General features: G+C 39.5%; 2 protein-coding genes across 9 annotated transcripts in view; both read left to right on the forward strand.

The window, feature by feature from the left end:
- The window catches only part of myo5a (myosin VA), a 68,927-nt gene extending 60,911 nt beyond the window's left edge, over positions 1–8,016 (forward strand). For all 7 annotated transcript variants that reach the window (XM_023332692.1, XM_023332696.1, XM_023332690.1 and 4 more), the window contains 8 exons: positions 174–323; positions 515–669; positions 782–871; positions 1,897–2,047; positions 3,084–3,366; positions 3,453–3,627; positions 3,717–3,797; positions 4,522–8,016. In XM_023332692.1, coding sequence (XP_023188460.1) covers positions 174–323; positions 515–669; positions 782–871; positions 1,897–2,047; positions 3,084–3,366; positions 3,453–3,627; positions 3,717–3,797; positions 4,522–4,674 — 1,238 coding nt within the window. In that variant the 3' untranslated portion in view covers positions 4,675–8,016. The remainder of the gene's footprint in view (positions 1–173; positions 324–514; positions 670–781; positions 872–1,896; positions 2,048–3,083; positions 3,367–3,452; positions 3,628–3,716; positions 3,798–4,521) is intronic.
- Positions 8,017–9,113: 1,097 nt separating this feature from the next.
- LOC102225297 (guanine nucleotide-binding protein subunit beta-5b-like) lies at positions 9,114–23,100 on the forward strand. Of its 2 annotated transcripts, none has more exons than XM_023331786.1 (13): positions 9,114–9,305; positions 9,919–10,071; positions 11,833–11,944; positions 12,860–12,996; positions 13,866–13,907; positions 14,784–14,860; positions 14,970–15,102; positions 19,196–19,339; positions 19,450–19,541; positions 20,646–20,694; positions 20,944–21,040; positions 21,245–21,411; positions 22,047–23,100. In XM_023331786.1, the coding sequence occupies exons 2-13, from the start codon at positions 9,946–9,948 to the stop codon at positions 22,056–22,058; spliced, it is 1,188 nt and encodes a 395-aa protein (XP_023187554.1). In that variant the 5' UTR covers positions 9,114–9,305; positions 9,919–9,945; the 3' UTR covers positions 22,059–23,100. The 2 variants fall into 2 exon arrangements, with proteins under 2 accessions (XP_023187554.1, XP_005808595.1); XM_005808538.2 differs by having other exon boundaries at positions 9,115–9,305; positions 9,922–10,071.
- Positions 23,101–24,675: the final 1,575 nt, after the last annotated feature.

Consider the following 24,675-nt stretch of genomic DNA (forward strand, 5'->3'; position numbering starts at 1 on the left):
ACTCAAAATAATAAAAACTAATATAGAAAACTGAGCCCCCCCCCCAAAAAAAAAAACCCTAACAAGTAAAACAAATCTGAAGTCAAAACTAAATAAAATGTAAAAAGATATGGAGGTAAAAACGAAGGTGCTGTAGATATGAAGCTAAGTGTGTCCTGAACCCTGTTTCCCAGCGGGTCACACCGAGGGACAGACGTCTCCGGGACAGATGGTGGAGGAGCCCATCCACCCGGTCAACATCCCCCGCAGGGAGAAAGACTTCCAGGGAATGCTGGAGTACAAGAAGGAGGATGAGATGAAGCTGGTTAAGAATCTCATTCTGGGTAAAAACGGCCATCTTATATAAAGAAGTTCAGGTTTTTTAATGACCTTTAAGGAACAAAGTTATTCACAGGCTCTTCTTTTATGTAGCCATTTCTCAAATAAATAAATAAATAAAATAAAGCTGAGATGACCAATAATACTGGGATCTTTATGAAGTGAGAAATCTGAAGGTGTTCCTTCGACCTTCCAGAGCTGAAGCCTCGCGGCGTAGCCGTGAATCTGATCCCAGGTCTGCCGGCCTACATCCTGTTCATGTGTCTGAGACACTCGGACTACGTCAACGACGACCAGAAAGTTCGGACTCTGCTCACGTCGACCATCAACAGCATCAAGAAGATCCTCAAGGTGCGTTTACGTAATGGAAGTCCTGCAGAGAAGAATCGGGCTGAGTGACGGTGGCTGGTGAGAAAAGATCTGTTGATGCCGATACCTTTTCTTCTTCTTCTGCTCCTCTTAGAAACGAGGCGATGACTTTGAGACCGTCTCGTTCTGGTTGGCCAACACCTGCCGCTTCCTGCACTGTCTGAAACAATACAGCGGAGATGAGGTGACACCAACACACCTGCACACCAAAATAAAAAAAAAGAAAATACAATTTGCTAAATATTAGCCTCTTCATCCTTTTTCCCTGCACACATAAGGCAGAAGTGAAAAATAATTGAATGTCTGATCATTATCAGAGCTGTATAAGAGGCTAGCACTAATGCTAGCAGAACTACAGTTCAACGTTATTGAAAGTTATTCATACACCTGGCAGATTTAGATTTAACATGTGTCTAAAATTAAGGCCTTAAATTCATTGAAAAACAACAGGTTGGCCTTAAATTTGTTAATTACAAGTCTTAAATTTTGTTGGGGCAGAACTATTTAATCTCACATATTCCATGTTTCCTTTTTTCTGGCTGGACTTTTCTGCTGTGTAAAACATCTTGGTTGTGTTGTGCGACTATTTATAACCAGCTGCTAATATATCCTTGCTAGCCTTTATTATGTGTTTCCTCCAACATGAAGGGTGCTTTATAGCTCAAATTTATTGCTTGATTGACATAAAACAAAGTTTGACGTAACAAGTGGCATGTCAAAAATTATTTTTCATCAGTAATTAATGACAATTTTTTTTACTGCGGTCAAACTCTTCGCATAATAAATGCTTTTTTTCTCCACTGAATATTTATATAAAACAATTTGTGCTCCATTTTGTCTGGTTTCTCCTTCCACACTTTGGCCCGGTGCAGGTAGAAATGTTTATGGGATCATTTCTGTGGCTCATTATTTGGTTTAGATGAAAAAACAGCAAGCAGAGATATGGAGTGAAGAAAATCAATACAGCGAGACGCAAATAGCCGCCATGCTACTGTTACCCCATCGCTCATGTTAGTTGATAATTCAGACTCAGCTTTAGCGTCGTGTTTGCATACTAGAACCAAAGTTGCAAATGTTTATCAAAAGTGACTTTTCATGTTTGCAGATCTGCTGTAATTTTGCCCTCACTGCCCTGATATGGAAAAGTTGCAGCATTTGTTCTATTTTAAGGCAGATATTTCAGGGGGTTTTGTTTTGTTTTTGCCCCAGGTCTTTATGAAGCACAATACATCCAGGCAGAATGAGCACTGCCTGTCCAACTTTGACCTGGCAGAGTACAGACAGGTGATCAGTGACCTGGCCATCCAGATCTACCAGCAGCTGGTCAAATGCATGGAGAACATCCTGCAGCCAATGATAGGTGGGTGGAGGCACAACGCTTCAAAACACTGCAGTAGTTTGAGCAGCTCCACCGAACAGCAGCACAAGGCTAACTTATATTTTTCCTACACATCAAATTGAACTGATCTACTCCTCATGATTATTGCAATATGTGAAAACAAACCCAGAACATTTACACTTGTTTGTCGAAATCACAAAGCACAAACATAAAAAAAATAAAAACAATACGAAACCAAACAGATGCAGTAATAATTTAAAGTTATTTACACCTGTGATCCAGAAATAAGTGAAATATTTAAAAACAGAAAGAGTACAAGTTCCACTTGCAGATTGTTTCAATTATAATGAGACATTTTTCCAATGCAATAAGAAAAATAATCTGCCAGTAGAACCAGTCCTTTTATCAATGTTCATGAATTGATTTAAAACAAGCTCCTGATTCTTGTTGAAATGTGATGTGTGAGTTAGTTTTGTCTTATTTCAAAGGTACTAAGACATTTGCACTAGAAAATAAATTCATAAATTTTAAGTTTTTGCAATTGGAAGATTATTTCACTCATAACAAAGACATTTTTCCAACATTATAAGTGAAATAATGTGCAAGTGGAACTAATACTTTTTCTTTAAAAAAAATCCTATGTATAAAGTTACAAAGCTACATCAGATTGAAACAAAACATTAAGATACTGCCAGACAGAAAAAGAGAGAGACAAACAAAGACCACATGGACTTTGGTGTCATATTATTAAGAGACATAATAAAGCTATACATGAGCTTATGTTGTCACAATAAAGTGGATTGTATGATGATTTAACACTTGTTCAACTGGTAGATTATTTCACTCACTGGGATCAGTATGAGGAATTATTGACTTAAACTATTTCATATTTCTTGTTGAAAAGTTACTTGTAAGTTAGTTTTGTCTTATTTCAAGTGCACTAAGGTATTTGCACTAGAAACTAGACCAAAAATCCTTGATTGAGTGTTTTTGCAGAAGCTTACGTGTGTTTGGGTGCTTCAGCACGGCGCCATATCACTGTGTTTTCTCCTTGCAGTGTCTGGGATGCTGGAGCATGAGACCATCCAGGGCGTGTCCGGAGTGAAGCCCACGGGTCTCCGCAAGCGGACGTCCAGCATCGCCGACGAGGGGACCTACACCCTGGACTCCATCCTGCGGCAGCTCAGCGCCTTCCACTCCACCATGTGCCAGCACGGCACCGACCCCGAGCTCATCAAGCAGGTGGTGAAGCAGCTCTTCTACATCATTGGAGCCGTCACGCTCAACAACCTGCTGCTGCGCAAGGACATGTGCTCCTGGAGCAAAGGCATGCAGATCAGGTAGGAGGCGCCAGCTGCTGAGTTTGAGACGTTTTTTGTTTTTGTTTTCACTGTGAGAGCCTGTAGTTAACGCCGGACGTGTGCAGGTACAATGTGAGCCAGCTGGAGGAGTGGCTAAGAGACAAAGGGCTGATGAACTGTGGAGCCAAAGAGACCCTGGAGCCTCTGATCCAGGCCGCCCAGCTGCTGCAAGTGAAGAAGAAGACGGACGAAGACGCCGAGGCCATCTGCTCCATGTGCCACGCTCTCACCACCGCTCAGGTGCGAACCTCAGCAACATCTGAAAGAAAGCTCAGGCCATCATCCATCCGGTCCTTTAAACGATTTCTGGTCCGGTTCGTCTCTTTCAGATCGTAAAGGTCCTGAACCTCTACACTCCAGTCAACGAGTTCGAGGAGAGAGTTTCCGTTTCTTTCATACGAACCATACAGGTAGACGTTTAATGAAACACCAATGAAATCACTGGTAACAAAAAAGGATTTAGTTGTACGGATTTAAAGCACATTAAGGCAAAAGTAGTGGAGCTTTTGTGAAGTAGCTTGTAGAGGGTTTGTACCACCTGTATATCACCAACACACATAAAAAACAGCAACAGTCTCTTTTTAAAGCAGTAAAACTGTTTGAAAGTGTTAAATAATAAAATACGGTGATTAAAGAGTCACTGTAAGGCCACATTTAACTAAAAACAAAAACTGCATCTCTGCTGTGGAAGTTGAGATTTTGTCTTGTACTTATTATTCAAGTTTATTCCATCCATCCATCGGGGCTGGCAGGGGTTCTGGTAAAACAAGAAATAAAATTTAAGTGTGATAAAAAATTATTTTAAACAACAATAATAAAATTGGTAGCAAAATACCAATAAAATAATAAAACAAATAAAAACCAAGACATACTTAATTGCAGTTGTAACAATTTCCCAAAACCTTGAATCTGTTTCTGAAGGTCAGAGGAAATAAATGTTTTCAGACTGGACTTTTTTTTTTCTAAACTTTTTAAGACACAATCTTTCTTAATATTTTGTGTCAGTGATGCTCGTTTTCTGTTACCTGATGGGTCATCTGGTCACAGTGTCCTTCCTTGTTTTGGCTTTGATCCCAAGACTTCCTGTCTGTTCAGTGTATTCACCGTTTCTGACCCTCTCTTCTTCTTCTTCAGACCCGCTTGCGAGACCGCTGCGAGAGTCCCCAGCTGTTAATGGACACCAAAATGATCTACCCGGTCACCTTCCCGTTCAACCCGTCCTCCCTCGCCCTGGAAACGATCCAGATTCCCACCTCCCTGAACCTGAGCTTCCTCACCAGGGTCTGAGCTGAAAAATCCCCGGCCGCGACCGCCGCTGCCACCTACTGGGCCGAGACAGATTCTAAATAATAATTATAGCAAAAAGCACTTCAATAAAATGTGGATGAACACAATCTGAAGAAACATTTTCTGTCTAAACGCTGACATGCACACACATCGGTGTCACTTTCTAGCTTGTGTCGCGCGGAAACACGCGCTACTCTCCCCGTGCTCCCCATTAAACGCCTGTATATACGCCTTGACCCGTAGAGAAGCCATTGGATAAAATCAGTCATCAGCAAGAGGGTCAGTGTTACCGATCCTCCCTGGGTGTTTCCCGTCATCGTTAAGCTAGGGGCTGTTCACGTCTGAGTCACGAGGGCAAAGCAGGCAGAGATCTCATCACACAGAGCTAATTAGCAAACTATCGCAAAAACAGCCGAGCGATTAGGTTTTCTCCCCCTCTGAGCACAGTTACAACAAAACTCATTGTCTGTACTACATTATTTATACACAAAGATATCTATATAGAAATAAATAATATATATCTTGTATTTTATTTATTGAAATTATGTTGCCAGCCTGTTTAAAGAGTACTGAACAGCTTTGCTTTAGCTGCACTGACGTACAATATTTATGTCCTAATAGATCAATTACATCATAGTTAGGAGGTCTGGCGCAGATTTTGATTGGCTGTGTCTTTAACTCAGATGTTTAATGTTTATTTCAGGCAGAAGTGAGGAGAGTCTATATGAAGGGTTAAACTCTGCTGAGGGCTTTAACCTACGATGAGGTCCACTGTTTACAGCTCTGACCAGAACCGAGAAGACAAACCAGGAACATTTAAACTACGGAAGCCCCAATGTGCCACAAATTCATAAATCAAAACCTATTTACTTATGTCATTATTAGAGTTGCTGCATTTTATAAATAAGTAAATTCCCAATTATGCATCTCAATTGTGAATATATGATTCATCAAATGTGAAATTCTGTAATTAGTCATATTTGATAATATTTTAGAGTTACGTTTGTGAATGTCAGTAATCAGTTAGCACTGTGTTGCGTAAACGCTGCTCCAGTTTCCTGCGCAGTGTTGGCTCCGCCCAATAGCAAACGAGAAATTACTAACAGTGAAATAATCATTTATGCTTTTCATATAAAATGCTTATGTTTGCCATATATTTCTGAAGACATTACTTAGATTTACTTCTAATTTTGATGAATTGGAACACATTGAACTAATCGAGTGATTTATTTATTGAATTGTGTCACTTTTGGACTTCCATATTCACCATACCACCAACACTGCAGTAAAAGCACAGATCTGTACGTACAACATTACACTCAGCTTCTGTTTCTCCTTACATTCTTCTGGTCAAGGCCTTGGAAAATGTTCCCGTTTATCTTTGTGTGCGTATTTATTTCAGTATTGCCATTTGTTTAGGGTTGTTTGTGTTGTAAAGCCATATATTACTGAGCAGAATGAAGAGACATTTGTTGTTTTTGTAAGTATGTTTTGCAGAAATTGCCTGATATCTGTTCTATGTTACTTTCTCTGCTTTACACCCACTTTTGCCTTCCTGTTTTTGTGACACAACATGGGCATTTGTTACAAATAACCAACAGATTATTTTTGATCATCGCTGTCATTTTAACTGCTGGCTCAGTGCTTATCTGTTAGTCTTTTTTTTTTTATTCACTGTACAAATTGTTGATCTTCAGATATCTTTACATACTTGGTACATTAGCAAAGCATAAGGCATGAAGTGCTGCTGCTTTGTTCGTGTAACCTGCATGGTTTAGGCTTTCCAGACGTCACCAGCTTGAGAACAGGAGCCTGCATGTTAGGAAAACTAGAGACTGGAGTCAAGTTCACCAGGAAATGGGCCCATGTTGTGACAAAGACTCTTCCGTCTTCCTCTGCTCCGTCTTTTCTGCACTTTCAGCCTACTTCCTGTTGTGCCGTTAGTACTTAAAGTGAGCCGTCTTCTGCCTCTTTCCTCTTTTGATCATTATTTCACCAAAAACACTACGCTTAGTAAAATACCGTTTCTGTTTGGATAGTCCAGTTGCAAAGTTTCTGTTGGAACTGGACTTTTGAGGCAAATGAGATGGAAAAAAAGAGAGCAGAGACACAAAAAGAGGCAGAGAAATCTCAGTAACCCAGAGGAGTGACATCTTTCTGATTGGATTTAAGAGAAAGTGCTACATTTAGAGACGCACCAATCAAATTGCTTGAGATCGGAATCTGCCTACTTTTTTTTTCTTTTTTGGCAGGTTTAATACTGAAAAAAAGTTATCGAATGCATCAAACACTGTTTTCCATCATCAGCGTTTACTTTAATTTGCTTTATCTTGAAGAAAAATCAAAGACTTTTATGCTTTCATTTTTATGATATGTAGCCCTTAGAAGAAAAAACCTAAATTGGTAAAAATATATCAACCTGAAACGGCCTGACCGGACTATCGGCAGTGACGTTTTTACGTTAAAAACATCCGCCTGCTCTCACTGGGACCACATTTAATAATTCAGCCTTTTCTTTGTCTGGGTTTGTTTGTTGTGCAACATTTCTGGCTTGTGCCAAGAGGTCATATCTGCTGGTTGTGTTTTTGAAGGACAGCAACAAAGGAGTCGATCTAGCATTTGAATGTTCATGTTCTATCAAGTGTATCATGATTTTTAGCTGCACATTGTAGAAGAAGCCTTATCTGACTTTACTGGTTATGTGAATGACTTACACACACACACACACACACACACACACACACACATTGTGTTCTCCCAGTACAGGTTTTTTTTGTTCTCTCGCTGTTAAATGAGTAGAAGTTGTATAAAATGTGATCATGCCGTTCTGATGACGCCTCTTCTAGTCCTGCAGCTGGTGTTACACAGATGGTTTCAACTGTTTATTGATGAGTTTGGACTGGAAAAACTGATTTAGCAAAATAAAAAACTCCCGCACTCAGTGGGAGCCGCGACGCTCACCCATCGGTTGGTTTATTTGAGAAGAAAAACGCCGTCATCGCTTCGGTCCCCGTTTCCACACCAAGCAGAAAGCTGCTTCTAAGTTACGACCCGGACGTTATAAATGACCTTTGTTCTCATCAGCACTAGAGTTACTTGTGCCGATTAAATAAACGACAACAAAAAAATAAAAATACAAATAGTTCGGAGCCCAGCTGTGGCGGTACTGGTGCAAACATGCTGAAGCCGGTACCGGGTGTTTCCCTCTTTAAATCAGTGTGTACATTTGACGAACTGGACTGTTTGTAGTCTCTGGTAGCTGTGCTTCGTGAATGTGTTCACCGTTAGCAAACTTGGAATAAAATTTCAACTCTGTAAGTAAAATAAAAGGATTCAGCACTGCTGGATGGTCCTGGAGTTTTATTATAACTTTAAATGTTCAGTATTTGATGCTACGGCTAAGGACGTGTGATTTTTGGGGGGGGAGTTAAGTCGACCCAAAGATATGGTTCAGGGAATACCACCAGGACTTTGAACTATGGAAGCAATAACCACTTTATTTTGAAAGGTCCTGGTAAACTGTGTGCGCAGAAATACAACCGAGTTTCAGGTTCCAGCAACAGCCTGAAAAAGAAAGAGGCAACTAGAACGACTAGTATCTGAATAGCCGATGAACTGGTAGCCCATGAAAGCCAATTTATATAACTATACCAAAATGAAATACAAACAAATCTAGACTAAGATAACCTGGAACATTTTAAACATCCAACACTGAACCTGCAAGGCCCTAGTTACGTTTTGAATATACAAAGATTTCCAGATTCCTTTTCTATAGGAAAAGGGACCATTTTGTTTGTATTTTTGTTTTTTTATAGTGTTTTTTATTGTTGGGCAGGTAAAACTGCCTAAACAAATCATATTGTTTATGTAATTCTAAGATTACAAGAAAATATATCAACATTTTGTGCAAGGACTGGCTTAGTGTCAAAATATTGAACTGGAGAAACATCTGACTGGACATTTCTCAGATTACATTTATATATTAGCTAGCTGTTAAACTAAGTTGTATTTTAAGTTAAAGAATAATTTTGACTGGTTCACTAAAACCAATAAAACACTATATTGATTATTCAGAAAGGGACAAAGTAATCAAAAATGTATTTAAATAAAAAGTTATTTTTAATTACTTTTCAGCAGTTTTCTTATCTTTTGAAAGACAATTGCCTAATTTTCTCTCAAACTTATTAGTCGTCTGATAATTCTGAATCTCCCTGGCACACTAATCATTTTGAGCTGAACGCCTTATAGTGCGGAAAATACGGTAAATATTTTTCATCTTTTCAGACATTTTTAACCTCTTATTTCCTGTTTTTACTGTTTTGTCTGTTAGATTTGGAGATGGGGAGAGTTTGGGTGACGTGGAATCTGTAGCTAAATGATTTGCCATGTAGCCTAATGTGATCAAACAGAGAATAATTCATGTGAAACGTTTTTGGTCCCACCTTTAAATGGATCCTCCAGGCTCTGCAGGTGAAGCAGGCCAGTCAAAACAGAGCAGAGTCACTGCAAGACACTTTCCTAAGAGGCTTACTGCATCCTCTCTGTCCCTCGCTGATCCGTCACTGGAACGACTCCGCTCACTTCTACCGGGACAGGCACCTGCTGGGTGACGGGAAACAGTCTCTTCTGTGGTAAGATGCCTTTTATTCAGCTAGAAATATGGACAATAAACACGTGCAATATCATTGGGGAGACGATTCAGAGGGGGTTTAATTTAATCCTAAAAAGTGTTTCACTAAACGGTAACAAAAATGTAATGAAATTGCTGTTGGCAAATTTGCACTTCAAGGTGAAAATCTACAACAACATGCAGTCAGGTGGGTTTAGAATAACTTGGGAGCAAATTGTTGCTGTTTGATCAGTCTTTACACCCATTTGGTATGTAGCATAAAATGATATTAAGAGTGAAAATATAAGCAAAATTTAATTTTACTAACTGAAAAATTATTACAATAAAAGCCTTAGATCATTTATAATGAGAACCCTTATATAAAGTAAGAGTTGTTTAACTGTGTGAGGAATCGAGATGTGAGCGTTTACCAGAATAGCTGCTCTCCTCTGAGAAGGATCAGACTGCAGTAGATTACCAGCTGCTTATCTCCTGTACAGCACACACACGCACACACACACACACACACACACACACACACACACACACACACATGCACACACAGAGAGGCTTGATTAAATAAAAACCTAATCAGTGCGTGGTCTGCTTGATGGAGTGCATCGCCCTGTGTCCAGCAGGCGTGTCGCTGATCCTCTGCAGCCATGTGTGACCAGACGTTCATGGCGGCCACCTTCGGCCCATGTGACAGCTGCAGCAAGGCCAGTCCGCTGATGAACATCTATGTCAAGAGCGAGGCCATCAACTACTGCTCCTTCTGCGTGGAAATGGTAAAGCAGCATCTCTGAGCTTCTCTGTAAAACCTCACAACGTTGTGTACATCCAGACTCCATAAAACTGTTTTGGCTGCAAGTTTTCCCTCCCCTTGAAGCCTTTTCACAGTCAAACTCCAAACGTACTGTTTAAATCAGATATTTATATACAGAATAAAAAGGTTTTTTTCCCCCCACAATTTGTTTCAGCTTAGTTATAATTACCCAAATTATTTGTATTTACTAAAGGCCAGAAAACTTTGTGAGAACAATTTTTTAGACATTTTTTTCTAACTATCTTCAAATTGTTTGCAGTTAACTTCTCAGAGGTTTCCGAAGTCACAACATCGTCATCTGGGCTTCCCTCTCTTTGCTTAAAGAGATAGTAATCATTCTTCATGTAAACTTCTGATTTTGAAGACGTTGATAAATTAATCTGATGTTTTTTTTTCTCTCATTAATGGAGAAAAGACTTAATTGACTCAAGGGAACAGAATACAAATGCTCAAAATTGAATTTTAGTTGATTAAAAAAAACGACAGTGGGCAAAAACAATACATTTATTATAGCGGCACGTGCTATTTTTGTATAGGACTCTGCGTATATTTAGCTATGAGCATAGGGACTGTGATTGTGCTGAAGTAGAAGGTGGGAACATCTGATCAGTTTTCTGGGTTTCCTCCAGAAAAGTTGCTAAGCTAAGGTTTCTGAGTTAAAAATGTCTAAAACTGACAGGAAATTTGAAATATCACTAGGTATTAAAATGCATTATTAACAATACTTAAACTATAACATCTTAAAAAAGGCTAGCATAAAACAAGTTTTTGCTCTTCAGTTGCTTCATGTTTTGGTCTGAAGTGACCAAAATGTTTTGATAATTTATCTGTGACTTGTAACTATTTGCTGAAGTTGTTAGCGGGTAGACCACTAGAGACAGGCAGTGGTTATGAAGTTCTGGTTTATAAAAATACCCTATAATAATAAAAATAGCAACACTTTACTTGAAGGGTTGTGCATAAGACTGACATGACACTGTCACAAACACGATGTATGAACTATCAGGAAAATGAATCATGAATGTTTAATGACTTCAAGTGTCATTCGGTAAATAATGACACTTTTAGTGCAACGTTGACTTTTATAATGGACTTTGAATGCAAGTTTACATTAAAAGTGTCATTATTTCCCAATTGTGAGTCTTATGCACCCATTCAAATAAGGTGTTACCAAATAAATAAGCAATGCTTAGCCTGGTGGGGGGACAGGTAAAGTCTGGTGGCCCGCCAGGCTTATAATACACTGAGTGTATGCAAGAGCTAAATGCTTACATATTTATTAGCCTGACAAATCAGACATTTTTGAGTGCAGCTTAACTTTTTTTCTACTCCTCTTTTCATCAACTTTATAATAAATGTTTATTTCTCAATAGGTTCATGCGAGCAGACTGGGACTGACAGTCCATGACGGATTTCTGCGACAGTCGAGTTTAAAAACAAGAACCAGAGGAGAGTGAAGCTGCGTTTGCAATGCGGGGCTGGCTTTTAAAAGCCTTCAGTGTCTTTGAATAGCAGGACAGATAGAGGATGGGGGGAGGCAGAGCAGAGAGCGACTGCTTCGCCGCTGCTCTCCAGGGTTATTTTAATGGACCTCTAACCACCAGCCAAACTGCGCTGCTTCTCCACATTTTCCCTTCTGCTCTCTTCCCTCCTCTTTTCTAATCCTCTCTCTTTCTCTCTCTGTGTGTCTAACTTTGTTTCGGTGGTGTCTTTCTCGATGAAGATGGCGTGCCAGGGGCTCCAGAAAGGGGAGACCCTGTCATCACTGAAGAAGGAGAGCGAGAACCTGAAGAAGAAGCTGGAGGAGGAGCGCGGCAAGCTGAACGATGTGGAGCGTGAGTGGCTGTGGAAGCTAAAGCTGCTGGAAACCGGCTCTTGAATGCTTATTGTTGGTGCAGAGCACTGATATCAGGCCGTTTACAGTTTGCTTCTGTTTTTTTAGTCTTGTTCATACCAGCAATGGTGTGGATTTTATGCACAACTTTGTGTTCATCTAATTGTGAAAAATACAGATTTCTTTTAGGTTGCAGATGTTTAGTTTCTCTATTTTACAGTTTCCTATTTGAGTGAATTAACATTTTTGATCTGTTCTGCAATCTAGGAAATTACAAATTCTGTGTTTGTAGATTTGAAATAAATAAAAAATAATAAAGCATCCATCTTAATTTTAGCCAGTGTAATTCTGTTGTCTTAGATCAAGAACAGAGCCAGACATTAAAAAGAGTCTTAAAGGGACAGTATCCCAATTTTTGGGCAGCCCCTTAAATATTTATGAAACTTAAAGGCCCAACTTAAAGGTGAATTGGATTACTATTTTGAGATTTTTATAAGTACTTGAGTATTTGAAAATTATGAAGTTATAGTAATTTTTCTTTTTGGGGAGGGACCAACATGGAGCTACTCAGGTACTACAATGTTCATCTTGTCATTTATGTTGCTACTGGGTTCAGATGATGACCCAATCAGAACCACACCAATCAGCATAATATGCAAATGTTGGAACCCAAACGCCTGCTATACATGTGTACATGCTGATTCAGAAAGATTTTAGAGTGTTTCCCTTTTTCTTCTTCTTCTTCTTCTTCCACTTTAGATCATGATTTTAATAAAACATGCAAATTAAATATGAAAGTACGTCAAAATTTGACTCCTTTTTGGAAGCAAAATCCAAGAAAACAGTTTTAAACTAAAAAGTAGAACCTTTACAAAATATACTGTAATTATGTGAGTGTTTATGCATTTCACCTCAGTGCATCAGGTGGCTGAGAAGGTGGAGGCGGTGGCCGCGCTCTCCCTGAAGACCAGGCGTGTCCTGAAAGGCCACGGCAACAAGGTCCTGTGTGTGGACTGGTGTAAGGACAAACGTCGCCTGGTCAGCTCCTCACAGGTACACACACACATTCACGGCACTGTGGTATCCCTACTCGGTTCCGGCTGGGTTTGGGGGACAACTTCATTTTATGACGCCATTAAAGCTCTCTCATTGACGTTTAAGACCTGCGTTAATTATTTTTAAAAAGCTTAATAACGCATTAAGTTTAGTATACGTTTGTCAAGTGAACCAGCTGTTTACACCTTACTTCAGTACACTCCTATGTGATAAGTTACAGAATTATTTATTTTATTGGTACTGGATATTTGCTGCCTCTTGAAGTAAATGTATACTTACCTAGTCTCGGGGCGGTACCTAGTCTCGGGGCGGTACCTAGTCTCGGGGCGGTACCTAGTCTCGGGGCGGTACCTAGTCTCGGGGCGGTAGGCTTGTAGAGCGCGCGCTTCACTCGCAGAGGTTACGCGGTTGAGTTCAACTTCCGGTCAAGAAGAAGACGCCATTTACCGCATGTCTTTCCTTCTCTCTCCTCCTTATTTTCTATCTATTCACTGATCAATACAGGTGATTAGAGCCTAAAAAGTCTTTTTTTTTTTTTTTTTTTAAAACGTGTCAGGAGCGGGAACTCTTTCTAAGGCTGAATGCGTTAAGGCATAAATTCCTACACTTTCTGCTTTGCATCCTGGGATTTGTAGTTTAGTCGCACATAATTCCCAATTTCATCTGCAAGAGCTACAAACCACATGAAGAATGAAATGAATGCTGAAATATTACACACAACTAAATATAGATATTTTTGAAGGCCTAAAATTTGGATTTAATACTTTATGCATTTTTTTAAAACTTGGCAAGAATCTTGTAGACATGCTGATATTTTTATTTGTTGCATAACTATGGGACAAATGCAGTATGTTTCTCTCATCTAGGATGGAAAAGTGATTGTCTGGGATGCGTTTACTCTTAATAAGGTAGGTGGATGATGGATTAAAAAAGGCTTCTTTATTTTTACTGATGAGTTACGTTTTAAATGTAGATTGCTTTGTCAGAAAATGCATTTAAAAATCTATATAACATTAAACTTATTAATGATTCAATTTCATAAGCTGATCAATTTGATTTGATCCAACTGTAAATTTGTATTTTAAGTGCAACTTTGCGTCCTTAATAGTTTATGGTTGATGTAATCTGATAGGTTACCTCAATGAATGATCTTCAAAGAGCAAAAATTGTGTTCAAATATTTAAAATAGCATTCCCTGCAAAAGAAAATAAAACCTAGTGAAATCTAAACTAATCAGTAAGTGAGATGCTTACTGATTATCACTGCTCTGGAGGAAGGGTGACCCCAGTTTGACCTTTGCTACTCATCAGGCAGCCAAATGGTTTTTCTTCATCCGTGTTCCTCCATATGCTGGTGCTGCTGGGTTTATGCGCCTCCGCTCTCCTAACAGCTGGGAAATAAAGCGATTAGACAGAAATATGCCTTTAAAGATTATCTGTCCATCAGTCGACTTTGACAGCTGCCAGTGTGTTGATATGTATGTAGGTCTGACTGTGGCTGAATAACATTTATCCTGCTTTAAAGATTTATTTTATGCATCCCTCATTCCCAGACCTGAAACTTTAAATTTGACTCGGAGCCAGGCTTACCGAAGCTACAGTGTCTAGTAAAAATATTCATGCTTTCTTAGATTTTATTAAGCAGCAAGTAAACATTTCTGTGTCATTTATCGGGATTTTATTTGATTAAACAGAATCTGCTGCCTAATGAGGAATTAATCTTTTTCATCCTGGTCCGTAGATGTGTGTGTGTGTTTATGTGTGTGTGTTGTTTGTGTCCTGAAGGAGCATGGGATAACCCTGCCATGTACATGGGTGATGGCATGTGCATACGCTCCCTCCGGTTGTGCTGTGGCATGTGGGTGAGTATGCTGCTTTTTTAACATTTCTATAACATACGATTGGCATCCTTTATTCAAAACTCACAGAAAGGCTGACGTAAAACTAAAACTGTGTGATCTCATCCGACAGGGGCTTGGATAACAAATGCTCAGTGGTCCCGCTGTCGCTGGACAGAAACGAGAACCTGGCAGCAAAGAAGAAGTCGGTCGCCATGCACACCAACTATGTATCAGGATGCTCCTTCACCAACTCGGACATGCAGGTGCGATATTAGAAATATCAATAATTATAGCAAAACTTATCAGAAATCCATATGCAGAGTAGCTGCATGAAACTAATATATGATGAGTAACTGCTGATAAATGTCTAATCACATTCATGGGGTAAATTGATTATTAAAATTAGATTTCTGGAAGAAACACGATGATATAAAATACGTAAATACAGGCTTGGACGTAAGACGAGCAGAAATAGACAAGTGGAAAAATGTCAAACAAGAGCTACAACAATGGCTGCTGCTAAAGAACCAGAGCAAAGGGCCTAGAAAATACCCAGCATACCTCGGCTGTGAAAATAAACACATTTTGTTAGAGACTCGTAGTGCAAATCAGATAAAATAACAATCAATAATAAACTTTGTGAAGACAAAACTGCTTTAAAAACCATGAAATCCTATTTTTTTTTAATTAAACACTCGCTTCATTGAGAGATCCTAGCTAATCAGTACCTTACCTGCTGCACATAACTCTATGAGCTTCTTTACTGTGACGACTTAAAGTTTAGTTTTTCAGCTGACGTCAAGTTTATGTTATTAGATATTCATCCATTTCAGGGGCACATAAACCTGAGTATCATCTGCATGCCAATGACAGGCCGATTGCTTTCTAAGAGTAAAAATAAATAAATATAAAATAATTAGCAGAGGGTCAAATACTAAGCCCTGTGGAACTCTACAGTACAACGGAGCAGAAGATAATCTGAAATCATCTCAACCACCACAAAACAAATGATAAAACGAGGCTGTTTTTAATGTCGATCAGTTCAGTACTGATTGTTATGAACACAAATGTCTTTAATCAAAGTGAAAACAAGACGCTACTGCAGGTATGATTTTGAAAACTCCTATCCTTTCAACTTAACCCGAGCACAAACAAGTCTTAGCAGTTCATTTTTATCTAATCCAATGTTCATAGTTCTGGAAAAATGCTTAGAAAAAAAAAAACTAACTGGTGGAATTTTTCCGCCCTGAACGACCAAAAGAGCAGAGAGCGTGGTCAGAAACACGTGTTGGAGTCTGCAGCGATAAAGACAAAACACTGTAGCAGATTACCTAACATTTAAAATTAAACAAGGCAGATTAATGTTTCGTTATGCAACATCAGGTGGGAGCAACAGCCTACATGCCACAGTCTGACACAAAGTTTCTTACTGTCTGGCTTAGTTAAAATTTAAACCGGAAAAAAAATCAGTTCCAGCCGCATTCTTATCTTTATTTTTGACATTTTGTAACCTCAAGATTGATATCTGGTTGCGTCCAGTGCACACCACCCCCGCCCAGCCGGGTGGATGAGCGGGTGGGAGGGAGAACACGAAGAAAATGGTCTGAGGTGTTTGCTTTAATAATTTACTCCTTTGTGACACTTCACAAAGCAGAGGAGCACCGAGGGGAGGGAGGGAAGAGCGGATGAGAGAGAGAGAGAGAGAGAGAGAGAGAGAGAGAGAGAGAGAGAGAGAGAGAGAGAGAGAGAGAGAGAGAGAGAGAGAGAGAGAGAGAGAGAGAGAGAGAGAGAGAGCTGTGATCTTCTGTCCTGGGAGTATTAATAGACTCTGAGTGGCTTTTATCTGGGACCCTGAGGGCCGAACATTTACCACCCAAATAAAAGCAAGTGGACAGTGACTTGCAAAAGTATTCAGACCAGTCCACCGGTTCCACCTTCAGTCACAAACTTTGATGTGTTATAATACACATAATTTAAGCACTTTGTATTGCAGTGTTGCTGAAAATGTGCTATATAAATAAAATGACCTTACAGCAGTGCTTTTCGATTCCGGTCCTCAGGCCCCCCTGCCCTGCGTGTTTTAGGTGTTTCCCTGCTGCCACACACCTGGATTGAATCTATGGGTGATTAACAGGCTTCTTCAGTACTTGATGGCTGCAGAACAGGTCATGCAATCATTTGGATCAGCTGTTGTGAAAAAGAGGCACATCTAAAACATGCAGAGCAGGGGGGCCTGAGGATTGGGATTGAGAAGCACTGCCTTACAGGGCGGGCCATAAGTTTCCATACATAGAAAAAAATAAACATTTTATATTGGACAACCCTTTTTATTTTTGTGGGACTCTGTGTAATCGCTGCACGTCTTGGACCACTTCATGGTTGATCTGCAACATTTCCAGTTTCCTGAAACTTGCAAATAAGTTTTGCCACAGTGTTATGTGTGCGACGCTCGTTCCATGTTTTTTGTTACAGTTTTGTGCGGCCGCTTCCCGATCCAGCCATCAGTACAATTAAAATTCTTTGCTCTTTTGTCAAACGCATCTTCTTGGGTATCTGAAATATAAAAGAAATCTACATTTTACATTCTTCAAAGTATGGAAACTTATGGCCCACCCTGTAGAATAGAAACAGTGTTTATTGTCAAGTGTCAATCTTACAACACTAGTATTGATCTGATGCTGATATTTTGATATCGGTATAAACGATATTTTGTATCAATCCACCCACCTCTAATGAATTAGGCTCAATACTGTAGAAAACCTGTTGGAGGCTTCAAAATACTCGAGACTGAGCAGAAAGTGCTTCTCCAAACTGTCGACTCAATTAGGCAGAATTCAAATGCACACCGCACCTTTCAGATTTTCATTTCTAAACTAAAGAATAAAATCAAAATAAACACCATGCACAGGCTTCCCTCCGCTAACTACGCACTGCTTTGTGTTGCTCTGTCAAACCGAATCCCAGTAAAAGCACATCAGAGGTAATGGCTGTAGTATGAAAACGTTTGAGCCAAATGAAGAATTTTGCAAGGCGCCATAAATGCAAAGTCCTAAAAACGTCCCTTTGTGTATCTGTGTGAAACCTTTCACGCGTGATTCTGATGAGCTCCATTTTTAGACACCATGCAGAAAGAAAGGCTGAAAGTAAAAGTTTGTGTCGCTGCAGCAGGATGTGGTGTGTTTCAGGTCTGAGGTCACGCAGCATCCTCTCTAATCAGGCAGACACCAGGGACGCCTCGTGTTTGTGTAAATCTCTGAGTCCCCATGATTTGTTTTCATCAGACGATTTCGGTGACATGTTTCCATTTTTGCGAGACCGTTTGTATACAGATAGCTGATTGCTCAGTGAGAGTTTTCAGAGTAAGCGAGGAGCCGCCTTTCTATACTCTGTTTTGCTGTATTTGTTGTTTAGATTCTCGTGTTCCTGGTTCTGATCTTCGGAATAATCACTTCTTTTCCTCTCACTATTAGACAATACTTCCTTTATGTGTAAAGAAACCGCTTTGTTCTTTCAACCGAGGCCCCCTGAGAACTGGTATTAGTCGCAGACAGTAAATATAGCAACAGCGATACTACTGGTTTATTTTCGTCTCTTTCATTTCCCAGTAAATTAGAGAATTGAGAGCAAAACCAGCAGGTAGGGCAATTCACAAGAAAGGGTAGCGATCTCTTTTACAAATAGGGTTGGTTACTGCTTTTCAAGGTGGACCAAGATTTGAAAAAAAAAAACTGTTACTAACTAACTACTCAAAATCAGATTCGTTTGAAGGTTAATTCTATTTTTATGGGTTGTTTAAATAATGGTGATTAAGTGAGCCCTTTCTGACCTTTGAAAAAATCTGGGTGTGGTGATGGAGTCAGACCCGAACCTTCAGAGCCACATAAAGACGGCTACAAAGTTGGCCTTCTGTCACCTGAAGAACATTTCCAGGTTCAGAGGACTGATGTCCCAGCGAGATCTAGAGAAACTCATCCATACTGTTAGTTTATAAATCACTGAACGCCTCGGCACCAAAATATATTTAAGATCTGCTGCTGTTGTTTCAACCTTCCGGACCTTCTGCCAGAACCAGAACCAAACATGGAAAATCAGCATTCAGCTTCTATGCACCACAAATCTGGAACAAACTTCCAGAAATCTCCAGCTGTTTTTGAACTATAATAAATGGAAAATCAACCAACATATCTGATGTGTATTTATGATTTTGATGATGGCACTCTTGTTGGTTTTCTCAGTTGTTGACTGTCTTTTATGACTTTGTGTTTTTTACGATATAAAGCACTTTGAACTGCCTTATTGCTGAAATGTGCTACGCAGATAAACTTGATTGTTGGTTTGTGTGTTTGCCTGTGCCAGCTGCTGACCTCCAGCGGGGATGGAACATGTGCATTGTGGGACGTGGAGAGTGGGCAGCTGCTGCAGAGTTTCCACGGTCACACGGCGGACGTCTTGTCGCTGGACCTCGCTCCGTCCGAGACCGGAAACACGTTTGTGTCCGGGGTGAGGAGCCTGACTTTAACTTGAAGAACAGTTTTTTTTCTTTGTTTTGTTTTAGAGATGTAATGAGTGGTTTTCTTCCACTAACTTTTCTTCTGATGCGTCATTCTCAGGGCTGCGATATGAAGGCCAACGTGTGGGACATGCGCTCGGGACAGAACATTCAGTCTTTTGAAAGCCACGAGTCGGATATCAACTGTGTGAAGTGAGTTCAGTTCTTTAAAAGACGCACAGATCTGACTTTAACCCAAACAGACCAGCTGTCATCATTTTACAGGCATTTTGTGTATTTTTAGACTTTAATGACATGAATAAATAGCTGAGTTTAATGGTTTAAACTCTTTGCATGTGTAATCTGTGATTTAAAAGCTGGATCTCTTGGATTTACAGCTGATCGCTGGTTGCTGAAACTCGTTGCGTAAATATTCCGGATTGAACTCAATTTATACGTCTCACATGAAATTTAAATGTTCTAAAAAAAATGACTCCTTATGGGGTTTTTTTTTGTCTTTATAGGACAAATTTTGCAATTTCTAAGGTCACAACACATCAGAAGTATGTCCTAGATTATACTTAACGTAACGTTCTTAACGTAAACAACATTTCAATAGATTTGAATACTAAAAATCTTTAACCAAAACAGACCTGCTTTAAGTTTAAATGAATCCGATGCATGTCAGATCTGTTAAAAACAAAAAAACATCTTCTGATTGTGTGCTGCTTCTGTTTTAATAAAATGTCATTTTTTTGTTGCTATAAATACCAAAAATTAAAACGGTTAGGATGTATTAGAAATCCTCACTGGTCAGGGCCGGATCATGGTTATTCGGGACCCTGGGCCGAATGTGACCCACTTCCAGGTAACACCCTCCTAACCCACCAGCAACACAAACTTATCTATACTATTACTGTTTTAGTCACTTATCACTTCACTCACTTTTAGTCAGTAGCACTAAGAGTGAGTGGTACTAACTCTTTTAATATTTTTTCAGAAAAAAAATTCTTACATTTAAGAATAACAATAACTTTAGGATATTTAGTCTCCAGAGTAAACCCGTTGGATCTACAGTTCAGCTGAAGATCTTACACACAATTGTGAGGATGAAAGAAGTTTCATAAGTATTTTCCATTGCTGCTCTGTAAAACAGATAATTGACAAAAGTTTGTTCAATATCTGATTCACTCATTTGACCTTGCAGTCAAAACTGGCTTTATTACGCCTCTCAACCCGCAAATTGAAACGGCTACTGAACAAATACGACCAGAAATTGGAGATAAATAGTTGATCATGTCTGAATGTAATCTCCAGGTACTACCCCAGTGGAGACGCGTTTGCAACTGCGTCAGACGACGCCACGGTAAGTTCTGCTTCTCCACTTGTTGTTGTGCGTTTCTGTCCCCATGAACTACATCAGTGATTCTGAGGAAGTAATGTTAACTTGATGACCTCATGGCACGCTGCTTTTAATAAAAGTTATTTGTGACACCACTAACACCTTCTAACTCCTGAGCTAAAATGAGCTGAAGTCGTGACAGTGTGTGTGTGTGTAGTGGTAGTCCAGCTGTGTGTGTTGATTCAGTCTGAGATGTTTCTTGGTTCTCCTCAGTGCCGTTTCTATGACCTGCGGGCTGACCGTGAAGTCGCCGTCTACCAGAAGGACAGCATCATATTTGGTGCCTCCTCTGTGGACTTCTCTCTCAGTGGTGAGAAGCATTTTTAATTCAAGCTGGACTGCAAAACATTAAGCTGTTTAATATTAAGTTGTTTAATATGCATGATACCAAATCAGAAGTATTTCATAACCAAAACAAAGTTTCATCTAATCCAATTGTTAGTCTTTGCTTCCCCGAAATTCCCCACTTCCTTTTTCTTATATCATCATTTTCATCATCTGCCCACGCATCCAGGCCGCTTGTTGTTCTCTGGGTACAACGACTACACCATAAACATCTGGGACGTTCTGAAGGGGACTCGCGTCTCCATCCTGTTTGGCCATGAAAACCGCATCAGCAGAGTCCGAGTGTCGCCTGATGGCACGGCGCTCTGCTCAGCCTCCTGGGACAACAGTCTACGGGTGAGCAGGAGTTTCCCCACAAAGCAGGAAGTGGGAAGTTAGAGGCTTCAACAAAAAAAAACAAAAAACAAAGGCATTGGCATGATTTATCCCTTAGATGATAAGCACTACTGAAATAATAATTTATACTTCCTGGTGTTGATACATCACGCAGGTGTGAATGTTTTCATAAATCATTTCCATGTCGAATAAAATTTATGGTGTAAAGTCTGAAAATGGGTTCAGGTATTTTTCCTCTCCTAAATTAGCTTTTTTTTTATGCCCCTTTAAAAACAACAACAACAACAACAACAAGGTAATGCAGGAAATAGTCCCATCCGTCCATCAACGTCCACTCAGGTTGGGGCAACAGGTCCAAGCCAGTATCATACCAGCAACATCCTCCTGCTCATTTTTGGGGTTTCCAAGATGTTCCAATGCCTGATGGGATATGGAGTCTTACAGTCTTCTAAACCGACGCATCACAATGGCAACTGTGTAGCAAAATATGAATGTAAACATATTAAGAAAATTAAATGTTTTGTTTAAATTGAAGCAGTTATTAAAATAAATATTCAGTTTGTATCACAACACTGCGGCCCTTGTTTCTACAAGTTAGTCATGGTGTGACACGATGATTTCCCTCTGTCTTGCAGATATGGGCCTAGCGTCGTCCCAGCGGTTCAGTCCAAGTAAACAACACGAAGATTAGCACTCCTGGCGGATATCAATCCCTCATGCTTGAGCGTGTCGATCCAAAACTTCAGCTTCACACTGAAGTTCCACCGCTTCCAAATGTGATGATGCATCAGTTCCTTGTTAGCACACAAAGCTAAGCAGCTTGTTAGCATCACGTCTGAACGCTGCGCCTCGTAAATGTACTCGGACCCCTTGAATATTTTCAGATTTCGTCAAGTTACAATCACGGCTTTTCCATGAATTATATTGGACTCTTAGGTGACAGACCAGTTTTTCTGATTGAAAAAAAAAAAAAGACCTCAGCATGCTGCTTCCACCACCATGTTTCAATGTGGTCGTGGTGTTTTTGGGCTTATCTGCAGTGTCGCACAATGTTTCACATGTAGAGGGAAAAGTTCATCAGGGCACCCAGCAGGTGGACTCGCTGTGAAATAAGTGAGCTCTGATGCTAAAGGATTTTATATAGAGGTGTCGTATTACTGGGGGCACATTTTTCAGACTTTTCACCAAACCATGTCTCCCTTTTCTTTCTATGCTTATTTCAATTAAATACATTCAGGTTCGTGATTGTAATGTGACAAAATGTGGAAAAATTGACATTTTTACAAGGCGCCGTCTCCAACAGCATTCCTTCTGAAGGATTTCATCACATATAGAGATATTTACTAACTGATCTGTTGGCCTACTGGAAATAAAATTGACCATAGAAATCAGATTGAACAACAAAAAAGACAATGGAAAAAACATATTTCTGCAATGAACAGACAAAAACAGTACTAATAACTAGGTAAGAACAATATATTGATTATTATTGTTGTCATTTAACCTTCTTTATTTGACGTATGAACTGCAGTCAGGTTCATTTTAGTGGGTTTGTAAGCGCTGCTCTAATAACAGCACCTTACGGCATAAAGTTAGCTATCAGTATTATTATGTTTTTATTTAAAGGTGTATTAACTATTTTGATCACTGATTTTCCCATGAGGAAATAAAAACAGTTGTGGAGTCTTCCTTGTTTTTGTGCTCAATCTGCAAGGCTTATTAAAAGTTTGCTTTGTTTTTTTTTTATCATGCAACATAACCAAACAACGACAGAATTTCACCAGTGATAAAAAAAACTATACACAAAATACAATCCCTCCTACTAAAAATGACGGGTGGTTCTAATTATCCAAAGATATGGTGAGTCGCATTAAAATCTAGACCTGCACTGTCAGGTCAATCTGAGAGCGCAGAGACATTAATGTCCAAACCAGGGCACACATCTGTTCCCTCGGCAAAGTTTCACCTGAAAACATAGGACAGGAATTCGTCACGTCAACACAAATTCCTTGTGGCAGCCATAGGAAGGGACTTCAGGTCATCCTGGAAGACTGGCAAACAGATAATAGCAGAGGATTTACTCTCTATATGTCACGCTGTGTTGTTTTCTCACCAGCAAATCTGGTCACCATGACAGGTTTTGGTTTCTTTTTTTTTCCAGTTCTGTCTGCACAAAACTGAGGATAATGATTCAGTTTGGGCTTTTTTTTTTTTTTTTTAAGGTTTTTTGTGGCATTGGAGGCTTTTATTCATGAGTTGCTGGCAGACAGAGATGGAAGACATGCGGTCATTGGCTCATGTTTGGAGACTGAACCTGGGACAGCTGCGTTCTGGAGGAGGAGGATGATTTAAATGCAGAAAATGTATTAACCACAGCTAAAAAGTAACTCTATTTGTGCAAATTTTGTTTCTCTGTTATTTTGTGACCGTGGCTCGTTTTCCATGTCAAAAATTAAAAAATATTTAAACAAAAAAAAAAAAAAATTGAGAAATGGCTTCCAAATGGCAACCAAGAACACAACGTTATGAGATCAGTGAACAACACAATTTCCACCCAATGTAAAGCTAGTGACAGTACTACGGAAGAGGATTAGGGCCACCGAAAAAATTTAAAAAAATAATTCTGACTTTAATCTCAGAATTCTGACTTTAATCTCAGAATTCTGACTTTAATCTCAGAATTCTGACTGACTTTCTGACTTTAATCTCAGAATTCTGACTTTAAAGTCAGAATTTTTTTTTTTTCGGTGGCCCTAATCCTCTTCCGTACAGTACAGTCTCCAGCTTAAATAGGAGTTTATAAAGTGGATATTTAAATGAAACTCTATCCAGTGAGGCTGTAGAAGTCAGGAGAAATGTTGTCTTGGATACTTATCAAACTGGCACCTAATAGGTAGATTTAAAGATACATATTGATAACGAATCCTTTTTTTTTTTTTTTTTACTGTTAACACAAATAATTCTGGTATTATTCTGTTCAAAATTCTTGAGTGTTTATCTCTGTTGGCTGAACTCTGACATCATGGGGAATGAGAGGTTGGTAGTTCAGTTTCATGGTGTTCAGTGAGTGAGTGCTCCTCAGGTTTTTACCTGTTGTGTTTAGTGATCTGATCAGCCACTAACTAAGTATCCTGTTTGTCTCTCTGTACCAGCTGATTAGAGGTTATTTTGAAACTTCTTCTATCACAACTTCATCATGTGATCTATTTTCCTTGAATATTTAGTTTGTTACAGCTACTGGCCCACATTGTTTCTCTAATGCAT

This window comes from Xiphophorus maculatus, chromosome 4 (assembly GCF_002775205.1).
Source record: "Xiphophorus maculatus strain JP 163 A chromosome 4, X_maculatus-5.0-male, whole genome shotgun sequence".
NCBI classification, from domain to species: Eukaryota; Metazoa; Chordata; class Actinopteri; order Cyprinodontiformes; family Poeciliidae; genus Xiphophorus; species Xiphophorus maculatus.

Coding starts and splice junctions, on each gene's coding strand:
- LOC102225297 (XM_023331786.1), top strand. CDS start 9,946: ATGTGTGACCAGACGTTCATGGCGGCCACCTTCGGCCCATGTGACAGC. Junction 20,695..20,943: donor CTGCGTCAGACGACGCCACG/GTAAGTTCTGCT, acceptor GGTTCTCCTCAG/TGCCGTTTCTATGACCTGCG. Junction 21,041..21,244: donor TGTGGACTTCTCTCTCAGTG/GTGAGAAGCATT, acceptor CCACGCATCCAG/GCCGCTTGTTGTTCTCTGGG.